This window comes from Homalodisca vitripennis, chromosome 4 (genome assembly GCF_021130785.1).
Source record: "Homalodisca vitripennis isolate AUS2020 chromosome 4, UT_GWSS_2.1, whole genome shotgun sequence".
Lineage (NCBI taxonomy): Eukaryota > Metazoa > Arthropoda > Insecta > Hemiptera > Cicadellidae > Homalodisca > Homalodisca vitripennis.
Genome location: NC_060210.1, coordinates 200,383,881 through 200,408,046, shown reverse-complemented (window position 1 = coordinate 200,408,046; position 24,166 = coordinate 200,383,881). Strand labels below are relative to the sequence as shown.

Sequence of the window (24,166 nt, the reverse complement as noted above, 5' to 3'; positions counted from 1 at the left end):
CGTAACAGCGATGGTGCTTCTGTTCGTTACTACGTCTACAACAGTCCCACGTGACTACGTCTATAACAGTCCCTCGTGACAACATTGACATGTCTGGTAACGTAACAGCGATGGTGCTTCTGTTCGTGACTACGTCTACACCAGTCCCACGTGACTACGTCTATAACAGTCCCTAGTGACAACATTCACATGCCTAGTGACGTAACAGCGGCGGTGCTTCTGTTCGTGACTACGTCTACAACAGTCCCACGTGACTACGTCTATAACAGTCCCTCGTGACAACATTCACATGTCTGGTGACGTAACAGCGATGGTGCTTCTGTTCGTGACTACGTCTACAACAGTCCCACGTGACTACGTCTATAACAGTCCCTAGTGACAACATTCACATGTCTGGTGACGTAACAGCGATGGTGCTTCTGTTCGTGACTACGTCTACAACAGTCCCACGTGACTACGTCTATAACAGTCCCACGTAACCACAGTCACGTGTCTGGTGACGTAACAGCGATGGTGCTTCTGTTCGTGACTACGTCTACAACAGTCCCACGTGACTACGTCTATAACAGTCCCACGTAACCACAGTCACGTGTCTGGTGACGTAACAGCGGTCGTGCTTCTGTTCGTGACTACGTCTACAACAGTCCCACGTGACTACGTCTATAACAGTCCCACGTAACCACAGTCACGTGTCTGGTGACGTAACAGCGGTCGTGTGTCTGTACGTGACAGTCTACACGTCAGTCCCACGTGACTACGTCTACAACAGTCCCACGTGACTACGTCTATAACAGTCCCACGTCCACAGTCACGTGTCTGGTGACGTAACAGTCGTGCTTCTGTTCGTGACTACGTCTACAACAGTCCCACGTGACTACGTCTACAACAGTCCCACGTAACCACAGTCACGTGTCTGGTGACGTAACAGCGGCGGTGCGTCTGTTCGTGACTACGACTCTACAACAGTCCCACGTGACCACACGTCTATAACAGTCCCACGTAACCACAGTCACGTGCAGGTGCGTCTGTTCGTGACTACGTCTACAACAGTCCCACGTGACTACGTCTACAACAGTCCCACGTGACTACGTCTACAACAGTCCCACGTGACTACGTCTATAACAGTCCCACGTAACCACAGTCACGTGTCTGGTGACGTAACAGCGGTCGTGCTTCTGTTCGTGACTACGTCTACAACAGTCCCACGTGACTACGTCTATAACAGTCCCACGTAACCACAGTCACGTGTCTGGTGACGTAACAGCGCGTGCTTCTGTTCGTGACTACGTCTACAACAGTCCCACGTGACTACGTCTATAACAGTCCCACGTAACCACAGTCACGTGTCTGGTGACGTAACAGCGGTCGTGCTTCTGTTCGTGACTACGTCTACAACAGTCCCACGTGACTACGTCTACAACAGTCCCACGTGACTACGTCTACAACAGTCCCACGTGACTACGTCTACAACAGTCCCACGTGACTACGTCTACAACAGTCCCACGTGACTACGTCTACAACAGTCCCACGTGACTACGTCTACAACAGTCCCACGTGACTACGTCTACAACAGTCCCACGTGACTACGTCTACAACAGTCCCACGTGACTACGTCTACAACAGTCCCACGATGCACCGAGAGTTGATCATTTCATGTTTCTCAGATGGTGTCATTTTTTCATGAGGCTGTAACCGCGATATTAGCTTTTAAGAAGAAGAAGGAATACATTTTCTGGCTGTTCCCAAGGCAGCGAGAAGTTTTGATACCAGAGTCGTAAAGTATATCTGTGAAGTGGAAGTGTGAAACCTCCAGGGACACGGCTGGTGTACAGATGTTGCGGATCCGCTGCGCTTTTCCTTGTTAGTTAACAGTTAAATCCTCTGTGTAAAGAAAACAGCGAGGGTTAAACGCGTAAGAAAAGAGTGGCGGGAGCGCAACAAGCCTCCCCCCCTCCACCCCGCTCAGGGGACGTGCTGAAGGGGTGACTGCCGGGTAGGGTTTAATTAGTGGGGTAAACACAGGTAGGCCTTTATACATAACATTAGCTTGTGATTAGCCGCTGCTCTAGACACCTAGCACACGCCGGCGCCTTTGGCGGCTATTGTCCCTGAGCGTGTGCGTGCGTGTGTGTGTGTGTGTACAGTCTGACCTATTGTAAACCTGTCTGTCGTATGTTTCTGACAGTGGATAAGTCACATGTATTAATAATTTCCAATTGTAAAATACTGAATTTGAAACTATTGTAATTTAGTGATAACAGTCATAAAAAATGCTTTATAGCATCTAACTTTGCAAAACATTTTTACCACCGATATATTTCTGTTTAGTTGGAGAAGATTGAATATTTTACTATTTATAAGTACCGGGTAAGTAAGTAAGAAAATGCCACCATTTTGTTTTAACAATTGTTAGAAAGCTGAAATTTTCACAGAATATTTCTAAACCCTATTTAATGGATTGTGTAGATTTTGAAAAGGTTCGGTGCATAAATGAGCAATTTATATAAAATCAAGCGTTTCAAAACCTCTTTCTGGAACACTCTGTATATCGTAAATACACACAGGCACGTTTATATACTATAACATGTATTTACAACGTAATTATCATATATGAACAGTAGATATCAAATAAGAATGCATACTTTTTCTAGCACAGTAGTATTGCTAATTGTCATTTCTTGTGATAAACAGAAGTTCACATTTTGTTGGTTTGTCAAATGTAGGTTAGAATATGTAAAACTGTGTTATAAATATTGTTATTTTATTGGTAGTCTACTCAATATTTACGTTGAAAAATCCATTGGGAAAACGCAGTTAATCGTGGTACACAAATTTACAGTTAATTTTTTTTCGTGCCAACTCTGAAATCGTGTACAATTTTAAAATTCCCCAGTGAACTTGTATCGTTTCTATCCTTTTACACATAAAATATACTGTCGAGTAAAGTGTAAAAATTGATAAAACATTTATCGAACGAAAGATTTAGTCCTTGGATTGTATTAAAACATATTTATCTGAAACAAATTGAAAGTTGTTTGATTATCATATCACCGCAACCTAAAAGGTAGTAAAATTGTTTACCGGGATAATGCCGAGGCGGAGATCCCGGCGCACAGTTATCGCAGCCGATAAGATAAGATAAGGAGAGAAGAGCTCGAGATAACGAGTGTGGAGTGGTGGAGGCGTCTGACACTCGAGACATGAATGGGAGGCAACAGCTATCGCACGTATAGCCTGCAGCATGAATGGCTGGCTTTACTACAGTAGACTACTACTTGGCCGCGCTATTCATTCATCCTCTATTGTAGTGATGTTTAATACCCCCTCCCCCCCCCCCCAGTTCGCCACCCACATCATTGGTCTGAACTGAACAATGGTCCGCTCTTTTTCAGCGGTCTTGTATTATGGGGTATTCGCGCTCTTCCTCGATCTCTGATTCCATTTTTTTTTCATTGTTTCGTTCCTCATTAGGGTTAGTTTCGGCGAACAACGTGTTGAATTGAAAAAGGTTTTGCCCTTTTGCGCACGAAACAGGTTTTGTATTGAAGTTTGAAGAGAATTTCCATTCTCAAATAGGAGATTTTTGACCTGTTCTACTTTTGTGATTGATGGGCTTTATCTATATAGTTTTATTATGGTTGTGTAGGCCTATAGGTGAAATTATGTTAAAATATTTTGGAAACGAGTACGCTTACCTTATAATATTGCTGTTCGGCAGCGAGTATTTCACATCCATATAACGTGTTTTTATTCGGTGTGAATCGATGAATTCCATAAGTTTACTGTGATGTCTCAAGGATGTAACAACCATATCATGTAATAGTGATATCGTTAGCTACAAGTCTACGGGTGTATTGTACTGTAGCGAAAATGGTCGGCTTCAATACACTTGGAAGTAGGTTGAAATAAGAAAAAAGAGGAAACTCAGTGTAAATGATTTAATTTTCTGGTTCCCAGAATTCTTAGAAAACCCACTGAAACTAATAAACGAAACCAAACCAACAAATAATATAGCCCGAAAATAACTTTAAACGTACAAATACCGTAAGTAACAAGGTTTGAATCAGCCGTTGTGTAGAATATTTGTAAATTTTGATGCAGAAATTAAATTTAATTGAAATGTATTAAACAAAATGAAATATTTAAATTTTACAAACTACCATCCGATTCACATAAAAAAATAAATCCCTAAAAGTCTACCAATAAGGGCAAAAAAATCTTTGTAGTAATCAATCTGATTTTCCTTAGTATATCTTGTTATGATCAATATCAAAATTGGGCTGGGTGATTTTTATACAGTTTTTCCAATTTTTTAAAATATACAGTACGGTACGGATTTATTGTTAAACGGTTGAAGAATGAATACGTTCAACATAACTGGGGCCCAATGTACCCAAATTTGGAGTCCTGACCCTGTCACGACGAACCGTATCGTATAGGCACGAGGTGTCGCGATCGCAAACGTACGGGAGGTCGTAAATGGAGCAATTGCAGTCCATACAATAGGAGCACCTGATCTGCCGCCACGTGCAGTCACGCCTGATCAAACGTACGTCGTAAACCCACTTTATCGGTGATCGTACGTCTGTCGGTGTCACGAGGGGCTGTGCCATCTGACGCCGTTATCAGTGCCGCAGCTGTTATCAGTGCCGCGGCAGTTGAGGCAGTCGTGGTCGCGACCGCGGCAGTGACGCCGAGCTGACGTCACTGAGGTGCGAGCCGCCGAGCCGCAGGTTCAGTAGTTCAGTGAACGCGAACTTGGAAATATGCAGCGATGTGGAACCCGGGCTTCGACGGTGTGGTGCCTTACTTTGTAAGTACCAGAGTACAAGGCCACGCGAGTCTTTATTTAGATCGTCCTGACATATTTAATTAGTTCCCATTTTTCATTGCTTCTAATTTGTAGCAGGTGTGTGACATTATGTAGGATGTTTTTGTAGCAGGAAGGGATATATGTAAACTGAGTCTGAACATGTGCTGGGAGTATGCCACTCGAATGTTGAGGACGGCTGTTTCTGCTAGTGTGTTCTTTTAAAATCTACGGAGCTATCCTCTTGGAATAAGTGTTTTCGTGATGGCTATTTGAGACCTGACGAAATCTCAATGGCCCAATTTGTCTCTTGTTCATCTCTATTGTCATTCGCGGTTTCATTATACTCGTACTTTGACTAAACAAGAACTGAGTGATTTAGATGACCGTTTGGGAACAAACTGAGTTCAACTTGACAAATATATGGTGAAATCCTCTTGACTCCAGTTGTGTTGGCTGGATTCCTAAGTATAGTAGTGACGTCCTTCCTTCCATCAGAGGTATTTTATTTGCGTCTTTCATTCTTGCACTGAGATCGTAAGAAACGTCACTTGCTAGTAAAAATTCACAAAAGTAATGTGATATATGTATTTGATTATGATTGTATATATATCGTGACATATTTTGTCACGATAGATTACAAGTGAAAGCCTGCAAATTTCGAACGACCGGGATCTTAAACGTTCCAATGGAACATGTATATTTTTGTATATTCTATATAACGAAAATCGTGCCCTTACCGAAACTGATCATGCAATTCTATAGTTTGTCCTCTAACGAAGAAGACTTTAACGAAAAGCACATGCACTATTGTGTTTACTGAGTTAGTCGAATTGATTTAAGACCCTTCAGGATCCTCTTGAGATCTTGTCTTCCTTCCGTCAGGCCGATAACTCTCGATAGATAGGTCCTAGGGACTTGAAACTGTGTTTTTGTTGGTGCAAGGAAGATTGATTGTGTGGTTATAAGTTGAAAATGCAGTCCACCCTTCTGTCTGCCAGTCTGTACTCTTCATAGGAATGCCTGAGAATCTTTAAAATTTGCGTATAGGTTTGTTCCTAAGGGAAATACTTCCTCGGTCTGTTCATAGCTCTATTTCGCTACGCTCTATTAGGCCTTAGATACTCCGCTACATTGATTTATTAAGTTAGGTGTTTGTTTCAGGAAATGTTGGTGTTCTTCAACGATGACGACAGCTACCAGACCGTCCTGGCAGAAAGGAACCTCTGCTGCAGTGACCTGTGTGCCCTGCTCGCCGTCAAGAACAGAGTTGCCAAAGATGTGAACTGGACTGTCGTCGAACACTGGATCGATGCTGGACTTGGTGAGTTCATGAAAGACGACATAACAATTTCAGTCACGACAATCAAAAATAACATTCTTTACAGCCACATATTTTACTGGGATCTATGTAGAAACCTTAGAAGTTCCATAAGGTCCTCTCTAAAAAGGTCTTTTTATTTCTTCACTATGCTTGTACTAAGAACTATCTTAAGAAATCTCATTCTAGATACCTTGGCAAACTAGTCTGCTATCAGAGGTTCTCTTATCAGCTAATCGAGGTCGTCGAGAGTAGTTTAGCGTATCACTGACCTTAACCTCAGTTTAGCGATAACGACCTGATAATACATTTGGTCAGGTCAAGGTTAAATCTAGCGGGCTTGTTTTATTTTGAACTATGGAACGTTTAATTTGAGATGTTCCCATTTTGTTGAACCCACTTAAATTAAAATCGTGACATGAACCTTGATGTTCTATTGGTACTTTGATTGTACACAATTAATCACAAGGAGCTGAGATTTATTTGTTGGAAGGAAATTTTGAACGCTATACTTTTACGATTTTTGAGTCTGAAATGAACCGTTGTAGACCTTGAGCTACATTTTATGAAGTACGACTACTGAAAAGTATTTATACTTCTTTTTAGTCCTCCGGAAAGTATTTTTCTGCAACGTTATCATTCTGTATGCAAATGATTTTCCTTTGCAAATCCATCCAGTATATGAGGGTACACAAGTCATCTTTAGTAAAATATGCAGTGATGAAGGTTTATCCCTCAATTTTATTGCTAACCGTAGACGAAGCCTCTCCGCCTGGTTGTGTTCGCACGACAACTTGAACACGTAATGAGCTAAAATCTTCGGATGACTGAAACAGGGTTTCTGAATTTTTATAGTGAATGTGCGCTTCTAATGTCTAGATAAGGGAGCCTAAAAGACACCGCAAGAGCTGTTTAACACCTATTTCCGAGGTTTCATCAATTTGGAGGCGACCATGACCGCGGACCCCACTACGCCTAGCCAAGGTCGAGCGCGTGGAAACCTTGTCTTGTAATAAAATCAGAATACAAGGATTTCGGGAGAATTTTAAGAGACCTGAATTGACTCAAAAAGATATCCGTGTTTGTAGTCGAGTCTGTACCACATTGAACAGCCTAAAATGTTAACTATATGATGCCCTAGGAAATGTTATTGCCTATTCTTTACCATTATGGATTTGCGTGCATTATTTATATGTTGTCGCATTACGCCTAAGATTTTCAAAAACATTTACTCAAAATAAAAAACAAATGATTTGATAACGGTTACGTAAGTTGTGTCATGCTAGTGTATCGTGTATTCTCGTATGTTCGAACCCAGGTTTGTAACGTCAGGTGGTAGGGGGGTGGGAGCAGAACGCGAAAGTGGATGATTGAGGAAAGGTAATTTATGTGATGGAAAGATTGGCCTCCAGCTTTCCCCCGTCCTTGGCGCGCTGAGCCGCTTAGGACCTTTAATATACTTCTGGGCTGGAGGCTGGGACATTTTGATCGACTCTATTGCTATCGCAGGCATCGGCTTAATATCCTCTACCCAATCGACTCTTGGCGGTTTATTAAAGGGTTTCGCTTCTTCACAAACCTTTAAGAAGCATTAAAGCCATAAGCGGAATGAGATCTGTGTTCCTCTAAATCTTTCGGAATTTGCGTATTGAGATCTGATGGTTCCGTTCTTGCTCGATAGAAAACTCACTGAAATAGCACGTGAGTGGTAGATACTAGACAGAGAAAGTAGGAGGAGTGTTCTAGCGCGCTAGAAGGGGTGAAACAGAAATACTAGGAGGGAGTTAGATACAGAACGATCGTCGGCTCTGTCCATGAAGCAAGTTGAGCAAGAACGGTTGGAAAATATAGAGCAAGACTAAGACTAATAATATAATTTATTGCTGTCAGACAATTACAATGAATTGTACAGCAAAGGTCAATTATTAATTTAAATAAGCTACAGTTTAACACTCCCTCATCCAGTCTAACATGCCCAGTTGCATTCATTGCTCGCCAATTAATTTCCTCTCCGACACCAGGTTATTATTTCATTCTCCGAAATCATTTGAATCCATTCTCGAATCAGACTCAATAGAAGATTTGAACCTTTGGTTCCTGTACTAACCCGAGGTACACTGGAAACAGATCAAAAGACACGATTGTAGCCTTATTTAGGTCGTTCAGTTGCATTAAAGATTTGAAGATCAATCAAAAATAATCTAGAACAACATAAAAAATAGTATCCCGAGAACAAACTTTATTGAAGCCTATGACTCAGTAGGGCGCCACAATTCTGTATCGTCTGCCGAGGGATGTAAAATGATGTATGGTCGTGTATGAAATGAGCTACTATTGAACTTTTGCAAGCAGCCTCAACCTCGTGACTTTTTTGGAAACGGAAGAAGTTTTTGGACACTGACAAACGTTAATAAAATCGGCTCAGAGATTTGCCAATAATATACACTAAAATATATTACAAATTGTATATTGTATTGGTCTTTTGTTCTTGTTATCGTGTTAATATGGTGTATATGTTTTAGTGCAGGATTTGTATAAAACATATAACAAGAGTATTTGCAATGACTAACTGTATAGATAGTGCGACTAGAACTATAATTCTGAGCTATGAACAAAACTGAACAGACCGCGTCAATTTCTCAGTATCGATATCATGAATAAACCATCGATTCCGTCCTGTCTGCCATTCCCAATTTCCAATGGCGGCAAAGGCAGGCGAAATCGAAGTGATGGAAGCATTGTCTCGATAATTGACCGGTTTCCGTTTCCGGCCATGCAATATTAATGGCGCCAAGCGATCCCACCCCTGCACTTTTACCTCGCCTCGGCCGATTGTCGATAACACCGACATCGAGAGTATCGTAACTGACTACCGATTATCGATATAAAAAATGCCATATTTTATGTGCAGTTTCAAAATTGGGATATGTGTAACATAATTGTTATGGCTTGTAGTATTAACTTAACTCCCTTCGTTTATTTACACATTATTTATATAAAATAAATATTACTGAAACTCTTACCAAAATAATCTTTTTTTAAAGTCTTCAAAATTATTATTGATCAAATCGAAGTTCTTCTCCATCTTGAAAATGAAGTAACTATTACAAATTTCTCAAGCCTTAATCTATTGAGTAATCATTGAAACAAAACCCCTTTATAAAACGATTCCAGATCTGACATCGATATCAATAATATTGAATATCGACTGCCACTCGTACCGGCTAAGCTATGCGCGGCATCCTACTTTCGGCGCAACGCCTGCTAATATACGAGAAACTTGCGGGGTTCCCTGCTCGCCCTCATTGCATGCAAATTAATGGTCGTTAGCAGATCATCAGAGACTTGTGAACCTCTATTTAACTTAATAAATAGAGGCTACAGAAGTTTAAAAATAGTAATTAATTTAATGCTATAAATATTTTTTTTAAATTCTTGAATAATTATTAGTAACAATAATACTAATAGTAATGGTAATACATAATTCTTTGTTTTGAGTTTATTTTTGACGATAGAAGGATTGTGAAGGAAACAGGATTTTCCGGACATTTGCCATCATTCAGTGATACAAAAAACATCAGTAACATTACGTTTCGAAATCTGCAATCTGAACACTTATTCAGGTAAATAACTAACCTAACGCATACTTACCCATAACCTACCGTGGCCATAGGCTAATCTTCGTGTCTTCTTATCTGCTGTGTGCAAATGTACTTAATAAATGTATTCTGTAGTTCAATTTTAATAATCAGTGTTGTGTATAGTTTTTTATTAAGTGCGTGTTTTAGAGTTAGTGAAGTTGACACACAACAAGGTGGTCGCAACGCTCTGGTATGATTTGTTTGTTTTAACCTAGTTTGTAATTATGTGTTAGGATAGTTATTTACCTGAAGAAGAGATCAGATTGCAGGTCTCGAAACGTAGTGTTACTAATTCTTTGTTGCACTCAGCGATGTCATATGTCCGGAAAAATCCTGTTTCCTTCAATATGCATAATTTTCTCAAAATTTTACATAACAATAATATATTTTTCATACTTTTCCCGTTATTTTTATCTTATTGGGCAACTAACGGAGCAATGTTTTAAGAGTCATACGAAGTTGTGTCCTGTACCTAATTACTCTCCTGTGGCGCAAACTACTCAATAGGGACTCACCTCGATTTATTCAAGAAATGTAAACGAAATAAATTATACAAATGTAGTTAGTTAGCTAGTAGGCCAAGAAATAAATATAAAACTCCACATCAGATTCCCTAAGCGTCTTGGACAAACACAGTCTAATCTCGCACAAGAAAGGGCCGAAGAATGAAGAGCGGTAATTTGTTGTTGGGTCGACTTCACGCCAATTTACTCGGCACAAAGAACTGTAAAGAGCGGTAGACGACAATGGGCCTTGCAGCACGTGCCAAGTTATGCGGCGGGGGGTTAAGATCGCTCGCTGCGGCTCCCCCGGTTGCCATTTGGCGCTCGACATATGCGCTTTTATCTTGTACGAGTCTCACCTCATCGAGCTGTCTCTGTGTTTAGTCTGGCCGGAGTCGTGGCGTCAGCACCTCGTTAATAGTTTCCTGAATATCCTTCAGATTTTGTTACCTATGATTTGTGCAGTAATTGATCCCCAATTAATCATTTTTAACATAATTTCTACGCAAATGTCATTTCAATGGAGCACACGACGGAAAAATGGTCCAAATCTACTAACAGATTTCTATAGACTTCCCCGGGAATAGAACCCGTGACCTATCGATTAGAGAGTCGCTTTCTTGCCCTTACGTTACGGCGAAGGTCAGTCAATCTTTTGTAAAGAACCAATTGTAGATAGCATGAAATTAATTCTTACTTTGATTGAACATTTTCGCAAGTTACAAAATTTTTCCATAGCAATATTCAATCGCGGGAAAAAAACCTGTCGGACTAAGCTTTGAAGAGAAATGAAGTTTTCTAACAGACTGCTCTAATTTGATATCGGCGGCTTTTTAAGGATGGACTTTCGTTGTTGGGTGGATAATTATCAAAGGGAAACAAAAGTTCACACTTTCCAACAAACTTAGGCTGAGCGTTAGCAAAGTTTTATATGTGTTGACCCAGCCGCACAGCTCGAGGGCCGTTTAAGAATGAATCTACGCGCGCGCGCGCGCGTGTGTGTGTGTGTGTGTGTGTGTGTGCGTGCGTGTGTGTGTGTGTGTGTGTGTGTGTGTGTGTGTGTGTGTGAACGTTCTCGCAGTCAGAGCGGATCGTAGCACTCTCGCACCTATCAAGTGAAACAGACGTCGCCAGTATAGTTCTGCACACTATACGCTTAAATGATGAATTGTCAGAGCTTAAAATATAATACACATTTTGTGTTGATTCAGCACAGTCCACGTCACTGTTGTTACTCCACCCATTAAAACAAATTAAGTTGTTTAGTCGCTTTGTCACAGCAACAAATACTAATTAATAATTCACCGGACCAGACTATTGATTACAATGGATGAATGCGTGATACGGGACAGATGAAATCAGACTTTAAAGTTCCAATAGTGCAGACTACCATACCCATCGGGGGAGGGGGGGAGGGAAGGGGTTGACCTAAAAAGTTATAAACTGGGTCAGACCGTCTGCTGTCCGGATGTATTTGCTTAACCCCCGCCCTGTATTTATTGAAATATGTATTGTATTGTATTGTATTAAAACTGATATGATATCGTCCCGTTTCATTCACTCCTGTATTGAACTGGCGTTGCTTCTGCGGTAATTGTGTTATTAGTTAATATGTCAACTTCAAATTACGTGTGTGTATATGAGTCACGTGATCACATAGATAACATAGCGCTACGATATCTATGTATCTCTGACATTCTTCATCGGGCTTCTTCTTATTTTCTTAAGGGATCTGAGAATACATACTGTGTAAGAACTTAATATTTAACTAATATTGAATCAAGTTAATTTTAAATAAATAACCAATGTTTGGCTACCCTATGGCACGCACCGAAGGCTTGTTTTTTTTGGAGGTTTTTTTGTTCTCTTAGAACACAAAACTGAAATTTTCACTTGCACCAACAAGCAACTTTGTGCTGCCTCCGGAGTGACAGGATATTCCGAATGAGTAAAGTTTGGGGTAGGGGCCGCCTCCTGTCGAGATCCATGGGGAAGGATTTTGGGCATTAATCTCAGTGTTGTTTCCTTGGAAGGAAGGGAAGCCGGCTCTGTACTAGCCTCAAGAAGCAGACAGGTGTGGCACATCCTATCAGACAGGTGTGGCACATTCTATCAGACAGGTGTGGCACATCCTATCAGACAGGTGTGGCACATCCTATCAGACAGGTGTGGCACATTCCTATCAGACAAGTGTGGCACATCCTATCAGACAGGTGTGGCACATCCCATGCCTAGGCTAGCACTTGCCTTTAAAACATAGGGGCCCACCAACTACAATAGTCATCCCCCTCAATACAGTAGACATACGGATCTACTCCAGCACCCCAATATATCGATAATTGCTGTTATTGATGTGCTGCTCCTGGACATAAAGTTGCTCACATTTAAGTGACACATCGGTTTTGGCTGTACCCAGTGTAGGTTCAAATGGAAGGTATAAACTAGTCAGAAGTGATATTTGTGGGGATATTTATTTCGAAAGTTACATAATAGTAATTAAAAATAGTCTTATTAAAAGTTGCATATTGTTGTTCTTAATGGAAGAATTAATTAATTAAAGATCCTTTTTAACATCTAAAAATAATTTGATTGTATTTCGAAAACGATAATGTGCTTAATTAGAGTGTGTGATACTAAGGTGAATACAATGGAGAATTATTTTAAAAAAAGCCAGTATTGAACATTGAACAGAAAAAGTTGTAGTTGGAACCAATCGAGGAGGAGATAATAGCCGCGCCGCTTACAACCAATCAACTAATTGTCAGAGGCTTTTTTTCTGACAAGTGAAATGAGAGCCAGTGTTGAACATTGAACAGAAAAAGTTGTAGTTGGAACCAATCAAGGAGGAGATAATAGCCGCGCCGCTTACAACCAATCAACTAATTGTCAGAGGCTTTGTTTCTGACAAGTGAAACGAGAGCCAGTGTTGAACATTGAACAGAAAAAGTTGTAGTTGGATACAATCGAGGAGGAGATAATAGCCGCGCGCCGCTTACAACCAATCAACTAATTGCCAGAGGCTTTGTTTCTGACAAGTGAAACGAGAGCCAGTGTTGAACATTGAACAGAAAAAGTTGTAGTTGGAACCAATCGAGGAGGAGATAATAGCCGCGCCGCTTACAACCAATCAACTAATTGTCAGAGGCTTTTTTTCTGACAAGTGAAATGAGAGCCAGTGTTGAACATTGAACAGAAAAAGTTGTAGTTGGAACCAATCAAGGAGGAGATAATAGCCGCGCCGCTTACAACCAATCAACTAATTGTCAGAGGCTTTGTTTCTGACAAGTGAAACGAGAGCCAGTGTTGAACATTGAACAGAAAAAGTTGTAGTTGGAACCAATCGAGGAGGAGATAATAGCCGCGCCGCTTACAACCAATCAACTAATTGTCAGAGGCTTTGTTTCTGACAAGTGAAACGAGAGCCAGTGTTGAACATTGAACAGAAAAAGTTGTTGTTGGAACCAATCGAGGAGGAGATAATAGCCGCGCCGCTTACAACCAATCAACTAATTGCCAGAGGCTTTGTTTCTGACAAGTGAAACGAGAGCTAGTGTTGAACATTGAACAGAAAAAGTTGTAGTTGGAACCAATCGAGGAGGAGATAATAGCCGCGCCGCTTACAACCAATCAACTAATTGTCAGAGGCTTTGTTTCTGACAAGTGAAACGAGAGCCAGTGTTGAACATTGAACAGAAAAAGTTGTTGTTGGAACCAATCGAGGAGGAGATAATAGCCGCGCCGCTTACAACCAATCAACTAATTGCCAGAGGCTTTGTTTCTGACAAGTGAAACGAGAGCCAGTGTTGAACATTGAACAGAAAAAGTTGTAGTTGGAACCAATCGAGGAGGAGATAATAGCCGCGCCGCTTACAACCAATCAACTAATTGTCAGAGGCTTTTTTTCTGACAAGTGAAATGAGAGCCAGTGTTGAACATTGAACGGAAAAAGTTGTAGTTGGAACCAATCAAGGAGGAGATAATAGCCGCGCCGCTTACAACCAATCAACTAATTGTCAGAGGCTTTGTTTCTGACAAGTGAAACGAGAGCCAGTGTTGAACATTGAACAGAAAAAGTTGTAGTTGGAACCAATCGAGGAGGAGATAATAGCCGCGCCGCTTACAACCAATCAACTAATTGTCAGAGGCTTTGTTTCTGACAAGTGAAACGAGAGCCAGTGTTGAACATTGAACAGAAAAAGTTGTTGTTGGAACCAATCGAGGAGGAGATAATAGCCGCGCCGCTTACAACCAATCAACTAATTGCCAGAGGCTTTGTTTCTGACAAGTGAAACGAGAGCTAGTGTTGAACATTGAACAGAAAAAGTTGTAGTTGGAACCAATCGAGGAGGAGATAATAGCCGCGCCGCTTACAACCAATCAACTAATTGCCAGAGGCTTTGTTTCCGAGAATCGAAAGGTCTTCTCAAGGATTATCCTTTCATTTAACTTGCATTATCCTTTGTAGGCTGTATTTATTTAGGACTGGAATGTCGACTAATATATGCTAATATATACATTATGATAAATAAGATTACTGCAGTACGATACCGTACTCTGGTTGTTTGCAAATTTATTTAATCAGCTATTTTGTAGTTGTTATCATAGTTACCAGCAAGACCAATGTATTTATTACTAACAGCGTCAAGAAACTCTGTGTTTCTTATATTATCATAAAACTATAACTTTTTTATTAGGCACTTTATGAGCTTATGATTATATCTTGAACTATATCATTATAGGTACAGTATTTACTTTATACCTAAAATCTTACCTTTAACCGATTATATTTACGTAAAACATGATCTGACATGGTTACATAGGACCATATTTGTTCAGGTTCATTAATTTACTTTTGTTTTGGTATAAAACCTTTTTCACTTGAGATCGTACCTGCGTTGAATATTTTTATAAATATAGATTGACTTGTAATTGTATACTTGGCTTTTATTAATTAATTGTAACTTTTACCTAGTGAACTTACAGACATACTTTGACAGGTCCCTATGGACCGTTTAATGAGTCTCCCTTTCCAGGGAAAGCGCGCCTTCAGTCAACGGTATTAAAGGTCATCTCGAAAGGTCACATACTGGTGCCAGCCTAAGGTAACGGTTACTATGGATGCGAATTCTGACGAAAATCTGTTCTGACGAGTACGTCCGAAACCCTCGTCAGAACAAGGCGGTTACAGTGTGCGCGTTTTCAGATCTTCTGATAGTCAGTACGTGTCAAAGCCGCCCTGCTAAATAAATGGATGGACTCGATGAACAATATTTTCTTGAAAGCCCGTCATTAAAAGTAATGTCGTTGAAAAGGGTAAAAACAGAATAATTATGTTAACCCGATATTTGTTAGTATGTATGTAACAATTTATTTAATTAGTCAAATAAAAATTATTTATTAATTATAACAAAACAATCTCATTAAAACAAATTAGATTCATAAAATTATTGAAAATCTGATTGACGTAACAATTAACCCTAGAAATAAACAACCTTTGTTTGATAAAAAGAATAAATTTCCTCTAAAAAAATAGTTTTACTGAAAAGCCACATTTTACCCACATTCACCCTAAATTGTGTTGTTCTGCTGCAACTTTATCCCGATTCTTCCGACCAAGATCTCTGTTGTGGTAATTTGTATCTCTCATGTCCCACAAACACCTGTTCTCGTACACAAGACCGATTAATTCATCAATATCCATGGTTAATTTAAGTTAATAACTCTAAAATTCGACGCACAAGGTGAAATAGGTTGCTGGCCGCACGAAAAAATCAAACTTGTTTGATCGCTCAAATCGTTCTGACGACTTCGTGTCTTTTCTGACGCAAAGGTCGCTGCCACTGTAAACAGTATCATTAGAAAACAGGCTTTTGTTTGTTCGGACGACTTCGTACGAACTCGTCAGTGCTCGTCAGAACAGATTTTCGTCAGAATTCGCATCCATAGTAACCGTAGCCTAATGTACGCGGTACGCACGAGACTTAAGTTGCTGATCAAAGAATAATTCAAAATAAAGTGCTCATGAAAGGAATCACAAATTTCCTGAGTCCAATTCCGTTATATACTACCATACACAATGGTACCTCTCTTGACACAATTGAAATAGTAATGCAGGCCAAGAAATCATTTGAATAAGATTAGAAAGTATTATTAGATTAGAACGATCTGATGACACTGATGCCGACTCTTGATGTCATGTAAGAGAACAATTAATTACAGAGAGGGTATTCCGATTACAAATGTCAGAGGACTAACGAGTACTAAACTCTTAGCAAAGATATATTCTATAGACAAAGTTGAAGTTCCAAGCCCAGCGGACCAGTTGCAAGTTGGTTATCTTTATAGCGATAAGACGCTCGACAGTTTCACTGATAACTGATTCCTAGAAGCCGTTGAGCGTAGAATAATCAGGTAATCGTTTTAGATCTCTTTTGCATACAAAAAAGTGTACAGTTTGAGATAATGGAATTTACATAATACTTTGTGGATTTAATGTCGAACCCTCTAGTCCGACGTCAGCACAATAACATGAAAATAGTGTCCGCCCTAAAATCGGTATAGTAGTTGGTTGTTAAAGGTAACTAAAACCTAGTCGTTCACTGTTTACGTAGCGAGATCGTGACGGCGCGGCGCGGCTCTGCAGGTGACGCGCTCCGTGCACAGTGTACAAAATTACAGTAATCTGCAGCCGAAGCTTGGAGTGCAAAGAACCAAGGATGCAAGTCTGACAGTGAGTGAACTTCCACGGTCACGCCAGGGGTAGCTGCACCCTCAAGGTGAACTGGTGCGCTGTAGATCTTTGTTGTCTGGGTCAGGTCTTCGCCCCTCAACCGGCCAGAGCACCGCCCGCGCCCGCTGCTCTCTCGCCTTTATGAGTTTGACGATCTCAGACCGTTCTCTAAACGACGGTCTGTCCTATCTTGTTCCATCTCTCCTTGTAAAGGTTAACTTCTTGCCGTAGAATTTATTTAGCTTTCAACCCTTGCAAAAATTTGTACCATGATCTTCTTGGACAATGCCTCTTTTTCTAGTTGTGTTCTAGGCAGTAGTTCTGTCCCGATTCACTGTCCATGTTCCTTCCCTTCCTTGAAAATATAATAAATTAAAGAGAAACTATATTCTTTATTCTTTATATACATAGGTTCTATCCTAATTCTTTTTATTAATCTCAGGGAAACCACGATCTTGTCAATGATTCCAAGTTCTTCAATAAGATCTACCTACCACGTATTTTCACTTACCTTCTATAGAAGTGTTGAATATCTTCGAAGTCTTTGGTGATCATTAGCCCTCGTTCTGGCACGGACTCTTCCACGTAAAATTCTTAGCTTATCCTTGGCCGATTAATCCAGTTGTTCTTCTTTGGTGATCATTAGCACAGTCTTCCTCGAGGATCTTAAGTTTTATGAGTTCCTGAGTTTTGTTTCTTGATTCTTTTAAATGTATTTTTACTCAGACAACTAAGTCAATAAGTTCAGTTCATCCCGATCAATAATCACTTTGTTTTTTGAAGTGCTTTATGTAGATAATTTGTTGTGTCAGTGATGCGGTCTTAAACAGGTATCCGATATGCAGTAATTGATGTACACACTGCATATTTCATAACATATATTCTAATTTAATTTCGAAAGAACAATAAATTATGTTCAGCAAGCCTAGCTCATATTATTTCCTCACTCTTCTTTGCAAACATTTACATTCTCACCACAAAGTGCAGGCTTCTTAATTTTGTCATGTAAATTTTCAGCGGAAAAACAAGCGCGAATCTACATATTCAAAGAGTTTAAGATATTATGTAAATTAATACCCACAGGCCTTAGCTTTTCCTGTTACACTCGCGACACGGGGGCATGGGAAAAGCCCAGCAAGCGTTCATAGTAACGGTTTTCTTTACAGGATAAATACTTGTAATGCATGTTTCTATAAATAACTTTTTTATGTGCTGAGTATGTTTTTATTATCAAACAAAAAGTTATTTTAATGAGATGGGACAAACGGTGTCCTGGTAATATTACAAAAATAGAACTTATTTCATATACGTGCAAGTAAAATTGGTCTTTTTTCCTCGAAGCACTTTTAGTGTGTGAATGAATATAACAATATTATGCTTAATATCTTTTTTCGTTGTCACATTAAACATTTTCAGAGTGTAGGCCTACATACATACCAATTTATATTCTAGAAGAAATGTATAAATAGTAAGTGATAAGAATCTGACACTAAGTATATATATATATAAAACATACATTCTGTCACAAATTATGAATGTTTGGAGAGTGTACCTTTCAAATTTAAAATTGATTCTCGGAAATAAAAATTGTGTTTAGAGGAACAGGATCTAACGACAAAGCAATGGTATATAATACAATAAATATTGCTGGGCGCTTCTCATTGATTTAATAAGTCCTTTCATCGCGCGAGTGAATCCTTTGATCGTGTACCAATATTGATATTGGTTTAGGGTTTGTTTGCAGCACCTCACCCCCCTCGCCGCTCCCCCCCCCCGTGCGCAGCTGTATTTGCCGCCTCGCGGCGCGTACAGAAGTAAGTTATCATTAATATTAGCATTTCTCTATGTTTAAATAGTTTTAATCATTACTGTTAATATTGAGTGCGGAACTTAATTTGCGTAACTCGCTACACCTGGGATAACATTAAGGGCGGAAAATGTGAGAATTTGTTTATTAATGTGGACTATAAATATACCGTCCAGACAACAGATATTTTCCTGAAGTGGGCAGTATTGAGGCCACATTTTGTTCCTTAAAAGTTCTTGACTTTGTTGAGAACGACCTTTCAGCAGTACATTTCAGTAATACTGAATTATTTAAATAATAATAATAGTTTACTAAAAAAGTAAAGTTGAAAATTGGAGGGAGGATCCGGACCCCTTGGACCCCCTTGCTAGCTACGTCCATGCCGATAATGACGAAAGTAAAAATTGCTTTTAATAATCATAATTTCCCGTGAGAAGCGTTGGAACAATTGTAACATGGTGTGAATGTGAATATCCGTTTGAGTTGTTTTTCTTTCTAAAGGAGCCAAGTGCCAAATTTAGCTAAACTTGTGTTTGTGGTTTGTGTCAATGGGAATCCATGGCTAAAAGAGCCAAGTAACACTTCCTTCTCCAGTAGATAACATTGTTGTGCGCTGGTACGTGCGCTGGTTGTGCCACAATAGGCCCTCTCCCCGCCTATTGAAGCCTGCGCTAGTGCTGGTGACACAGCATGCATGAAAGTGAACTAATTATGAGTGTAATGATAAGTACATATAACTTGTTATTAAAACTAGATAGTAAAGTAAAGAAGCCGTTCCTTTCTGGGCTTAATACCTATAGGACCATACTACTTACTTTACATTAAATAATTAGATTTTGAATTTTCTGAAAATATGTTCCAATTGAATCTGACTATATGGTTCAAAGCTCTTTTATGTACTAATTTCTTAATATAAAACTCCTAGTAAACTATACACAGGTTGCTATGGTTTTGAAATATGACCAAACGAAAATCCAAAAGCAGTGACATGTTTTATAATTCTTTGTTCTTTTTTGTGCAAAATTAAGTAATTGTTCATGACCCAAGAGACTATAGTATCATGAACTCAGTTCATGAAACTCGCCTTACGCCTTACGCCACGATTGCGGCTATCCTGTAGTTACGGCAGTTTTGTAATCGTGTAAACGTAACGAATGTCCCGATTTCCACAAAGATGGCGATAGCTGATCTTGAAAAATTGTAGCAATCAGTAGCGAATCAGAAATATCGGATGACAGAGATATCAGCGGACAGCGCCAGATTAGCTCCATCTGTCACAGGCGGCCGCTATCTACTGTACCTCAGATACAGTTCAATATCTGCTCCACATGTGATATTGCTCAGTCCCACCGCCGCAGCTAGCCGCTATCTACTGTACCTCAGATACAGTTCAATATCTGCTCCACATGTGATATTGCTCAGTCCAACCGCCGCAGCTAGCCGATATCTACTGTACCTCAGATACAGTTCAATATCTGCTCCACATGTGATATTGCTCAGTCCCACCGCCGCAGCTAGCCGCTATCTACTGTACCTCAGATACAGTTCAATATCTGCTCCACATGTGATATTGCTCAGTCCAACCGCCGCAGCTAGCCGATATCTACTGTACCTCAGATACAGTTCAATATCTGCTCCACATGTGATATTGCTCAGTCCCATCTTCACCGGTGCAACATTCAATTTGTACCAAGTAGGCCAATATTTTAACCCAATGTTGCTGTTAGGTATTTTTACATATAAATGTCACTTTAATAATATTGATGTGTACAGTTCGAACCTCTGACAGCGTGAGCCGGACTGTGTACGGTACGAACCTCTGCCAGCGAGAGCCGGGCTGTGTACGATATGAACCTCTGAAGGCGTGAGCCGGGCTGTGTACGATATGAAACCTCTGAAGGCGTGAGCCGGGCTGTGTACGATATGAAAATCTGACAGAGTGAGCCGGGCTGTGTACGATATGAATCTCTGAAGGCGTGAGCCGGGCTGTGTACGATATGAACCTCTGACAGCGCGAGCCGGGCTGTGTACGATATGAACCTCTGACAGCGTGAGCCAGGCTGTGTACGATATGAACCTCTGACAGCGTGAGCCGGACTGTGTACGATATGAACCTCTGACAGCGTGAGCCGGGCTGTGTACGATACAAACCTCTGACAGCGTGAGCCGGGCTGTATACGAGAAAGCACGTGCAAGGAGCGGCAAGTATGTTTACTGCAGCCTCTGGTTGGTTACCTCTCACTACAATAAATCCCTGTCATGCTCTCGCTGCTTCACTCCATTGGTATTTACGGCACTCATGGCTAATTACCGGGACTAATGGTACCTTCTGCGGCTCCTCTCAGGTAATAGCGACTGTAACACGTGACACCACCTTTCACTGGAGGCAGTTGCTGTCATGCTCTCGCTGCTGCTGCTTCACTCCATTGGTATTTACGGCACTCATGGCTAATTACCGGGACTAATGGTACCTTCTGCGGCTCCTCTCAGGTAATAGCGACTGTAACACGTGACACCACCTTTCACTGGAGGCAGTTGCTGTCATGCTCTCGCTGCTTCACTCCATTGGTATTTACGGCACTCATGGCTAATTACCGGGACTAATGGTACCTTCTGCGGCTCCTCTCAGGTAATAGCGATTGTAACACGTGACACCACCTTTCACTGGAGGCAGTTGCTGTCATGCTCTCTCTGCTTCACTCCATTGGTATTTACGGCACTCATGGCTAATTACCGGGACTAATGGTACCTTCTGCGGCTCCTCTCAGGTAATAGCGACTGTAACACGTGACACCACCTTTCACTGGAGGCAGTTGCTGTCATGCTCTCGCTGCTTCACTCCATTGGTATTTACGGCAGTCATGGCTAATTACCGGGACTAATGGTACCTTCTGCGGCTCCTCTCAGGTAATAGCGACTGTAACACGTGACACCACCTTTCACTGGAGGCAGTCGCTGTCATGCTCTCGCTGCTTCACTCCATTGGTATTTACGGCAGTCATGGCTAATTACCGGGACTAATGGTACCTTCTGCGGCTTCTCTCAGGTAATAGCGACTGTAACACGTGACACCACCTTTCACTGGAGGCAGTCGCTGTCATGCTCTCACTGCTTCACTCCATTGGTATTTACGGCACTCATGGCTAATTACCGGGACTAATGGTACCTTCTGCGGCTCCTCTCAGGTAATAGCGACTGTAACACGTGACACCACCTTTCACTGGAGGCAGTCGCTGTCATGCTCTCGCTGCTTCACTCCATTGGTATTTACGGCAGTCATGGCTAATTACCGGGACTAATGGTACCTTCTGCGGCTCCTCTCAGGTAATAGCGAATGTAACACGTGACACCACCTTTCACTGGAGGCAGTCGCTGTCATGCTCTCGCTGCTTCACTCCATTGGTATTTACGGCACTCATGGCTAATTACCGGGACTAATGGTACCTTCTGCGGCTCCTCTCAGGTAATAGCGACTGTAACACGTGACACCACCTTTCACTGGAGGCAGTCGCTGTCATGCTCTCGCTGCTTCACTCCATTGGTATTTACGGCACTCATGGCTAATTACCGGGACTAATGGTACCTTCTGCGGCTCCTCTCAGGTAATAGCGAATGTAACACGTGACACCACCTTTCACTGGAGGCAGTCGCTGTCATGCTCTCGCTGCTTCACTCCATTGGTATTTACGGCACTCATGGCTAATTACCGGGACTAATGGTACCTTCTGCGGCTCCTCTCAGGTAATAGCGAATGTAACACGTGACACCACCTTTCACTGGAGGCAGTCGCTGTCATGCTCTCTCTGCTTCACTCCATTGGTATTTACGGCACTCATGGCTAATTACCGGGACTAATGGTACCTTCTGCGGCTCCTCTCAGGTAATAGCGATTGTAACACGTGACACCACCTTTCACTGGAGGCAGTCGCTGTCATGCTCTCGCTGCTTCACTCCATTGGTATTTACGGCACTCATGGCTAATTACCGGGACTAATGGTACCTTCTGCGGCTCCTCTCAGGTAATAGCGATTGTAACACGTGACACCACCTTTCACTGGAGGCAGTCGCTGTCATGCTCTCGCTGCTTCACTCCATTGGTATTTACGGCACTCATGGCTAATTACCGGGACTAATGGTACCTTCTGCGGCTCCTCTCAGGTAATAGCGACTGTAACACGTGACACCACCTTTCACTGGAGGCAGTCGCTGTCATGCTCTCGCTGCTTCACTCCATTGATATTTACGGCACTCATGGCTAATTACCGGGACTAATGGTACCTTCTGCGGCTCCTCTCAGGTAATAGCGACTGTAACACGTGACACCACCTTTCACTGGAGGCAGTCGCTGTCATGCTCTCGCTGCTTCACTCCATTGGTATTTACGGCACTCATGGCTAATTACCGGGACTAATGGTACCTTCTGCGGCTCCTCTCAGGTAATAGCGACTGTAACACGTGACACCACCTTTCACTGGAGGCAGTCGCTGTCATGCTCTCGCTGCTTCACTCCATTGATATTTACGGCACTCATGGCTAATTACCGGGACTAATGGTACCTTCTGCGGCTCCTCTCAGGTAATAGCGACTGTAACACGTGACACCACCTTTCACTGGAGGCAGTCGCTGTCATGCTCTCTCTGCTTCACTCCATTGGTATTTACGGCACTCATGGCTAATTACCGGGACTAATGGTACCTTCTGCGGCTCCTCTCAGGTAATAGCGACTGTAACACGTGACACCACCTTTCACTGGAGGCAGTCGCTGTCATGCTCTCGCTGCTTCACTCCATTGGTATTTACGGCACTCATGGCTAATTACCGGGACTAATGGTACCTTCTGCGGCTCCTCTCAGGTAATAGCGAATGTAACACGTGACACCACCTTTCACTGGAGGCAGTCGCTGTCATGCTCTCTCTGCTTCACTCCATTGGTATTTACGGCACTCATGGCTAATTACCGGGACTAATGGTACCTTCTGCGGCTCCTCTCAGGTAATAGCGAATGTAATACGTGACACCACCTTTCACTGGAGGCAGTCGCTGTCATGCTCTCTCTGCTTCACTCCATTGGTATTTACGGCACTCATGGCTAATTACCGGGACTAATGGTACCTTCTGCGGCTCCTCTCAGGTAATAGCGAATGTAATACGTGACACCACCTTTCACTGGAGGCAGTCGCTGTCATGCTCTCTCTGCTTCACTCCATTGGTATTTACGGCACTCATGGCTAATTACCGGGACTAATGGTACCTTCTGCGGCTCCTCTCAGGTAATAGCGATTGTAACACGTGACACCACCTTTCACTGGAGGCAGTCGCTGTCATTCTCTCGCTGCTTCACTCCATTGATATTT

The 24,166-nt window shown here is 41.6% G+C and overlaps 1 protein-coding gene across 4 annotated transcripts in view; it reads left to right on the top strand.

Moving 5' to 3' along the window:
- The window catches only part of LOC124360889 (growth factor receptor-bound protein 14-like), a 426,402-nt gene that overhangs the window by 193,863 nt on the left and 208,373 nt on the right, over window positions 1–24,166 (top strand). For all 4 annotated transcript variants that reach the window (XM_046814869.1, XM_046814872.1, XM_046814871.1 and 1 more), the window contains exon 3: window positions 5,975–6,134. In XM_046814869.1, coding sequence (XP_046670825.1) covers window positions 5,975–6,134 — 160 coding nt within the window. The remainder of the gene's footprint in view (window positions 1–5,974; window positions 6,135–24,166) is intronic.